The 8,373-nt window shown below is 55.5% G+C and overlaps 3 protein-coding genes across 3 annotated transcripts in view; all 3 read right to left on the reverse strand.

Annotated features, from left to right (window-relative positions):
- Positions 1 to 2,371, reverse strand: DQ04_05281000 (hypothetical protein; the record flags this gene model as incomplete). The annotated part of the gene is made up of 1 exon (XM_009314094.1): positions 1 to 2,371. A coding segment is annotated over one exon (2,371 nt), but the record flags the coding sequence as incomplete, so codon positions are not given.
- Positions 2,372 to 3,443: 1,072 nt separating this feature from the next.
- DQ04_05281010 (hypothetical protein) lies at positions 3,444 to 7,526 on the reverse strand (the record flags this gene model as incomplete). The annotated part of the gene is made up of 1 exon (XM_009314095.1): positions 3,444 to 7,526. The coding sequence occupies one exon, from the start codon at positions 7,524 to 7,526 to the stop codon at positions 3,444 to 3,446; it is 4,083 nt and encodes a 1,360-aa protein (XP_009312370.1).
- Positions 7,527 to 8,273: 747 nt separating this feature from the next.
- DQ04_05281020 (hypothetical protein) overlaps positions 8,274 to 8,373 on the reverse strand; it is a gene marked incomplete at both ends in the record, with an annotated part of 3,123 nt that continues 3,023 nt past the window's right edge. The window contains one exon of the mRNA XM_009314096.1: positions 8,274 to 8,373. This exon is cut by the window's right edge and continues 3,023 nt beyond it. Within this exon, the coding sequence (XP_009312371.1) occupies positions 8,274 to 8,373 (100 nt within the window).

Here is an 8,373-nt window from a genome sequence, read left to right on the forward strand (position 1 = left end):
CCCGCGCACCGTCGCCGCCGTTGCTTCCGCCACCCACGAGACCGCGCCGTGCGTGCGCCCCGCCGCCAACCCCCGCGAAGTAGAGCGCGGGGACAAAGACGTGCTGCGGCAAGCGCTCCTCGCCAAACCGCTCGTACCAAAGGCCAGGCCGTTTCTTCCGGAAGCACCGCGCCAGCGCCGCCCAGCAACCGACACAAGAACGCCGTACGCCGCGCGACTCCCTCTCGTCGTCGTCGTCGTCCTCCTCCTCCTTCTTCTTCATTCGAGCCGTTGTTGTTTCTTCTGCTGGCTGTGCAGGTTGCCTGTTTTGCCGAGAGCGGCGCCGAAGCGTGAGGACGCCCCCCACCACGACCCCCGCGCACGGCACGACAAAGAGACACGACGTCACCACCGACCACAACGCCACCGGCAGAGCTCCAGACGCTAGCCCCATCGTTGCCACCACGGACAACATCACCTGCAGCACGAGGCTCACGACAAACTCCAGCGGCTCAGCGTACGGCCGACACACAACGAGGACAACAGCAATCCCGGCGTGGAGCAGCAGACAGGCAGTAAAGCCTGTCCACGGGCGCGCCACTCCACTGCCCTCTCGCATCACCGTAGAGAAGAGCACCATCGCCGTCTTTTGTGCCAGCACAACAAGCTTAAAGTAGCGGAACCGACGTGTATACGGGGCGTACAGGAACTGCGCCTCGTTTGTCGAGGCACGCACACGCTCGTAGTATGCTGCATGCCGCCTGCTTCTTCTCCTGCTGCGTCGCACCATGTGGGAGATTGTCGCATCCATAGCAAAGGGAGGACGTCGTGGCAGAGAGGCACATGTGGCAGCGGCGTCGCCACCACCAGGAGTCTTTCCCGCNTCGTGCGTGTGATCGCCTCTTCGAGGTGATTCCGCAACTACTGCGTTGTTGGCCAGAGGGTACTGTTGTAAGGCATGCAACACCTGCCGTGTGACGAGACCGTATAGGAGGGCGAAAAACACGGCGTATGTAATTGATGTGAGAATCGCTGACGACAACAATAAGCCATCCACGCCACTACAAGGAACGCGCGCGTCTGCAGAGAGGCGAGGAACCCCCGTTGTTGTGCCGTACGTTCCAGCAGTCGAAATGCATGCACTCCTCTTTGGTAAGTTCTGCCCACTACTGTCACTGCAACCGTTGCTGCTGCTGCTCTCCACCACTGTGCAGTCGTTTGAGTCGCAGGGAAAGAGGTTGATAGCGTTTCGGAGGATGGGCGTGTACATGAACGAAACGGCAAGGAATGCCACCCAGAGGAACGTGTAGCGCAGCCAGAGCTTAATGGCGAACAACCGCTCCCGCCCTCGCCGCGTCACGCCTAATCCCAGTGAGAGCGCGAACAGCAGTGCCAGGAAAAACAGCACTCCAGCGAGGGGAAAAAAGACAGGGCTGCTCTGAATCGGCTCCAGTGTCTTTGACTTCTGCACACGTGCGAAGAGGAACGCGGCAGTAACGCAGATGACCACCACGGCCGCCTTCAGCATCGTCCACGCAAGCGAGAAGGTTTTCGTCTCCTTGTGCCGCCGCCAGTGCATTCGCCGGTACGCCAGCTCCGCCTGGGCACGCTGCACCGCCACGTCCTCCTCCATCTCCTCGTTGCCCCCAATACGAGTCGTGGCGGCAGTGGGAGTCTGAATAGTTACGTCCGCGCGCAGAAGCTCCTCGGCGACGCGCTCCTCCACAGGGCGTGGAGCATTCTCAATGTGTCGTAACCGCTCCAATACCCGTGCGCGGTCACGGGTCCCCCACACAATACGAAGGATGACGCCAACGAGGAGGAGAAACACCACAACAGACGCGCTCACGACTGTCACTACAATTATCACACGCAAAGAAAGACTCCGCAACAGCGTTGAAAGAGTTGTCATGTTGTGCCACAGTTCCAGTGCAGAGCGATCGTGCAGCAGTAGACCACCCGCCACCGTACAGAAGACAGCTGCACAGAGAAGATAGACGAACAGTGTAAAGTAAAGAGGTCCAAGAAGCAGCGCGGAGAGCAGCACGAGGACGAGGGGAGCGAGAACGTTCGTGGCGGCGAATAACAGACGCAGATCCGGCGGCATCCATGCCGGCAAACTGATCCCCAGTGCACCAGCGTGCTGTGACACCTTGCGCATCCCTTCCATACCCCTACCAGCAAAGCTGCTGCTGTCATTATCAGTGGTGCTGTTGCTTCTGCTCCTACTACTGCCACTGCTGGCGGCAGTGTACGAGAGAGCCTGCATCACCGCATCCACGAAACGGAATGGTGAGCTGTAGAGAGCAGGAAAGACACTTGGGGCAATCGTCACAGTGAGGTACAGGTACTGCAGGTAGTTAATCAGAAGCTCCAGCACATCGTAGAGCATCTTCTCAAGTTGGCCTGTAATTGCACGACGAGAACAAGAAAGAAACAGAAAAAAAAAAAAGAAATATGAGAGGAGGGCAACAACGATACAGACAGGAGCAGGAGCAGAATCCATCTCTCCCCCCTTTCGTAAACACAACGATCCAGTCGCACGTGCGTGCCCGGTTCTTCTTAAGTGAGGCAGTAATGAGGGGCGAACCGAATTTCGTACCGCAGAGCGATCCAGCACGCTCAGCACTGGTGCTGTGGACGCTGCGTGCACATATTCACTGGGTGCGCGGCGTGACCCGGGAAGGACACACGCACAGATACATCAGGAGATGAGAAAACGATGCACAATACACCGGTGGCAGTGCGGACTGTAAGGTTGGAACGCAATTCATTATGCCTTCGTCCATCCATTTGTTACAAAGAAAAAGGGGGATGTGGGTGGAGGCAGCGCTTCCAACGGGGGGTGGGGGGACAAAGAGCAGCAGCAGTTGCCCCGCTCACACGTAAAGGATATATATATATATATATATCTTTGCCCTTGTGGAAAAGCAACCGTAGCACCCACCCGAAAAGAGAGAAAACAAAACAAGAAAAAGGAGACAATTGAGGGGTGAGAACACCGGTGTGACGGGATCCACGAATTCGGTTTATCTGAGAGATTATGCAAACACACACACACACATGGACAGAGACGCATACATACATATATGTATATATCTATGCACATGCGCACATAACACAAACCACGACCACCACAACAGCGGCACACCGCAAGCAAATGGCAAACGCCACGTAAGTAAAGAGAGAGAGAGAGAATACACAACTCGAAGGGCGCCGCAAGATGCAAATGAAAACGTGAAGGGAAAACGACAACGCAAAGCGGCCACATAGCGGAATGCAGAAGAAGGGAAACCAAACGGAAAAAAAAAACCAGCAGGAAGTGTATTCAAAAAAGCCCCATAAGCTGCATCCTTACTTTTAACCCACGTTTCCCCGGCACCCGACCCATCGCCCCTCTCTTCCCTATTCCTCTCCACACACCAGCACCAGCAGCACACAAGCACAGAAGGAGGGGCAGCACATCACCACCGCACCTTCTCCAACTCCGTCACTTCACTGCTGCAGCCTATCAGCTCCACGTGGTTGCTGTCATCCACAGTAAGCGTGCAGCCATTCCTGAATTCCATACCGCATTTGTCCCGCACGGCGTACCCGCTCACCACAACGCTTTGGTACGCATCGCGTCGCACCCGCTCCTTTACGCGCCCGTTATCGCACAACCAGTCCTCCACGTCCAAGACATAGTACGGGAATGTTGCTGTGAGGTTCAACACCGAGAGGCAGCAACAGTGTGAAGTAAATTCCTCCCAGCTCCCAAATCCCAGGAGCTCGTGCTCCACAGTGCTCTCATGTCGAACGCCGTCGACGAAGTCGAAACTCTCCGTATGGAGCATTCCGCAGAGACACATAACGAGTGCCACGACCGTGAAGAAGCTTAGGCCAACAAAGAACATCTGCATATATTTCTTGATGGTGATAGCGATGCGGTGATCCACAGCCTGCTGCAGCGTACGTAGCCGCTCTGAGTGTTGTTGGAAGGCCGCGCGAAGGCGCTGACGCAAGATATAGTGGCGCCGCAGCTGAGGCAGCTGATCAGCTGGTGCTGACGCTCCGTCCACAGGCTGCGCCGTCCTATTCATATCCCCAGCGCCGCCCACGCACTCTTCCGCTGGTGCTGCCACTCCTTCTCTTGTCGATGCGCTTGTTTCACCCCCCATGGCACTCTGAAGGGGATCAGAGACCTCAGAGAGAAGTTTTTCCAGGAACAAATCCCAATTCATCACCTCCACCCCCTCCATGTGGACCTTTGGAATCACAGGCGCGAAGATCGTCGAGCGTCGGTCATTATTGTATGTGGACTTGATATCCCGTGGGAAGTGGCGCCGCATTTTCTCAATCTTCCACTGCGCGTTGAGGGAGCAGGCGTGGCGCACTGCCGGTGGAATAAACTGGGACCCGGACGCTGTCGCCGCCGCCTGGTGCTGGATGTCGCTATTTTGGGAGCGGCCACTCGCACCAGTGGCGTGACCATGCACATTATTGTTCTTGTTGCTGATGCTGCTGATGACGCTTGCGTCCATCGCCATGTTGCCAGGGATGCAGGCGTTGCTTTGAATGCCACCGCGGAAGAGAGTCAACATGGGCACGCGGTTGTCGCCGGCATCCGTGGCTACGCTGAGGCGGCACGGCACAACCATGGGGGAGTACCGCTGATTCTTGCGCTCCCGCAGTTGAGGAAATATGGTACGGCGTCCGGCTGCAGTGATCTCTGACGTCCGCGCGCGGTTGATGCTCGCGCAGAACCACGGTATCGTGCCGCCCTCGACATTGTACGTCTGCAGCTGCGTCTCCGACGCCTTCAACCAGAACGGTCGCTCAGAGAAACCCGTCGACTTATGCAGCTCCTTCCGCCGCTTGAGGACGTCCTCATACCGAAGCGGCGTGTCGCCAATCTGGAGGACCTCCTGCCACCGCCGCAGCCATTGGAAGAGTTTCCCCCGCCGTTTGCCCTTCGTGGCGTTCTTTCTGCTATCCTCATCATTGTTGTGATCGTCATGCTGTTGTTGCTGCTGCTGCTGCTGCTCTTCTTCGTCTTGCTGCTGCTGCAGCTGCTCTTCCTCTTGCTGCTGTTGACCCTCACCCTCAGCTTCCTCACTCGCAGATCCCAGCGGAATGCCATCGTACTCGCTAAAGTACATCGAAGGGACAAACAAACGTTTATCATTAAAGTAGTCGTCATCGCTCGTCTCCTCATCGATTCTGGGGTCCTTCTCGTGGCTTCCCGATGTGCCGCGTGCCGCGCCACTCAGCAGAAAACTCTCCCTTCGACCTTCCACCTGGGCGAGCAGATCGAGCGGTTCTCTTTCTGTTGTCGGCTCCGACGGCGTCGCCACGAGCAGGCGACGGTCACGTGGACTGAGCGACACACTACACGACGCATCTTTCCTACCGTCACCGCCCCCGCCTCCTTCGAACTGCGGCAAGCACGGCACACAGCACCCTTGCTGGTGCTGTGTGATGTGAGACGATGTTGGCACTTCTGGTGTTTCCCCTACCAGAGCAAGAGGAACAGAACCCGCGTTGTTGTTCCTGTTGTTGTCGTTGCTCTTATGTGAACAGACATCACCAGACGGTTTCCTCACTTCAGAGACAACGCCTTGGACTGCCTCATCCTCCGCGGCATCCCCACTGATTCCATTATCATTAGAGTCTTCGCCGTTCCTTACATCCAACCCACCGGGGGCATTGGAGTCCCTCTTCACCGCAAAGCCGCGGAGGAGACGCTGCTGCAGCCGTTCCGCGCGGTGGCGGTCCTCGCGAAACGTGTCGACGAACCCAATGATGAGTGCTAACAATGGCGCTAAGAAAACCAATACCGCAATGAAGACAGCTAAGCCGAACGGCACGGCATCCTTCCCACGTGTGCTCCCGACGATACCGACGCTGGCGACAGCGGCGATGATGAACTGGTGAGTGGCACCGTATACGTTCTCCACAGAGCGTGCGTACGGCCGCAGAAGCACTGTGTATGCGAAGTACAGCACAGAGACGATGAGCACAAGCGCTAAACCAAGCCATGGCAGAGTGCTTTCGTGGCCGCGACGTGTCAGGCAGCTTATGGTCACAAGAAGAATCCTCTGCAGTAGGAAAGTGAGGCGCGCCTTACGGTAACGCCGCTTGTAGACCTGATAAATAGGCGCCGACACATTCGCTGACTTCCGCACCTTCTCATAGTAGAGCTCCTTTTCAGTGAACTCGTCACAGATGCGCTTCTCCAGGGGGTACTCCGCTTCCAGTATCCTAGTTGCGCGGTCGGCGGCGACCACAAGGAATACCGGGTATGATACAGTATACGCAAATAGGATCACTGCTACTGCCACCCAATAGAACACATCAATCTGACTGCACATTACTGTCTGATCGAAATCAAGTCGTCGTTCCCTCACGGGGGAGCCGCACAAATCTGTCTGCAGCGATGCTGGGCAGCGCTGCGAGTACACGGAGAAGTTGCAGGGGTAGCAGAGGTTCACTGGTGGATCGAGGACGCTCGGTTTGCGTTCGGTGTGCGTCATCGAACCCGGGTTCGCCATCCGCTCGCCCGCGTCGCACGTCACATCGACACACCACAGAACGTGCAAGATGTTTAGCAGCACCGGGCTGTAGATGAGAGAGATGGCTATCATCATGAGATCGAGTGCAGGACCTGATAGCAGGCCGTCTATCTTCACTTGCAGGCGGCGGCCATTCTTGAACGCACCGAGAGCGACCCACACAAGTGTGAGAATCCCAACGGCGAGAAGGAACCCACCAGCGCCGCGCCCCAAGTGACTCACCTGCAAGAATCGGATTGTGTTCACCGGCAGCAGCCCAGAAATGATGAGGCCCGCAAAAACACTGCCCACCCCCATCACCGTCTGTGGAAACAGAATGTGCAGGCGGCGGCGGCTCATGTAGCGATTCTTTTTGTCCTCGTATGCGTAGTGCGCGGCCAATGCGCGACGGTTCATTACTGTCCGTGTGACCGCCTTTTCGGCGAGTGAGACCGTTCGCTGATGCGCCTCCATCTCGCTGGAGGAGTTGGCCATGATTGCGTCCTCCTTCTTGCGTAGGCGGGCGCGCCACAAGTAGGTAACAACAATACCAGCGCAGATAAGCACCGCGGAGGACACGGAGCCGATGCTCACCAACAACACTCGCGTCTTTGTGGGGATACCCTCAGTCGAGTACACCCATGGGTTGGCGAGCAGAACGGCTCCGAATATCATCGCAAAGAGTGCGGTCAGCGTTAGCAGAATCCAAAGCAAAGCACCGGTCGCGCAGACGATGAGAATCCCCAGAAGCGCCACCAAAAGTGGTGCAATAATTACGATGGCGGCAAACTGGAGGCGGAAGTCCAACGGCAGCCAATTCGGCAGCGTGATTTCCAGTGGATTATTATAGCGACTTCCCTCACTAAATGAGTTAATGAAGTCGAGAGTGGCATACTGCAAACTCCGGAATGGCTCCACGTAAAAGTCAGGGAAGCTCATCGGCGAAATGGAAAGAAGAATATATAGGTACTGTCCATAGGCCACGGTCATGTCGACCAGGTCAAAGAACGCCATCACAGGGGAACCACCTATGAATCAACTTATTGGAAAGTTTGTAAATATGCGTGTGCTTGCTTGTGTGTGTATATATATATGTACGTGTGCACTTCTGTATGCCTGCGCACGGTAGGCAGCTTATCTTGTGCTATCTGTATACTGAACTGTTTGGTTGCAGCCTTCTCCACGAGTCTTCACGAGGATAAATAAGTCGCTTCCAGTAGCGGCAGAGCTCCTCAGAAAGTCACTCCCAGTGGCGTATAGCTTTATATATTTGTATGTGTATATAAACACTTACGCTCCGCTACGCCCACTAACCGTTAGAGAGACAACGCAGAAGATTCAGAAGATGCACTTCCATACATGGAAGCGTGCATGCACAAACATACCTATATATGTATATATATATATATATATATTTATATACGTATATAACCATTTGTGTGCGCAAGTACGTGGAAGGGCCTGTCATCGCCAGGCACGACGTTTTTTGTGTTCATTCTCTTTTGATTTCTTTTGCTCTTGGTTCCTTTCCTCCATCGTTTATTATATAGTTCTTACGCGCAAAGACGCTCTTACTTCGCCCCCCCCCCCNTTCACTTGTGTCACAAATCCTCGTTTGGTACTTCGTTTTCTTTGCGTGCGCTTCGTTCCGTCCAGCCCAACGTCGCGCTGCATCCACACGGTGTCTGAAGCCCTGCGCGCAGATGCAACCACCCAGCAGCAGCGTTGCCGCTCTTCGAGGTGATCGTGGCAGTGACGGCCCTAACGGGATGCACACACACACAGACACAGACAGATATATCTATATAGATATATATAGATAGACACAGAGATAGAGAGACAGCCAGGGAAAAACGATGCA

Source organism: Trypanosoma grayi (genome assembly GCF_000691245.1).
Source record: "Trypanosoma grayi strain ANR4 Tgr_528_V1, whole genome shotgun sequence".
Lineage (NCBI taxonomy): Eukaryota > Euglenozoa > Kinetoplastea > Trypanosomatida > Trypanosomatidae > Trypanosoma > Trypanosoma grayi.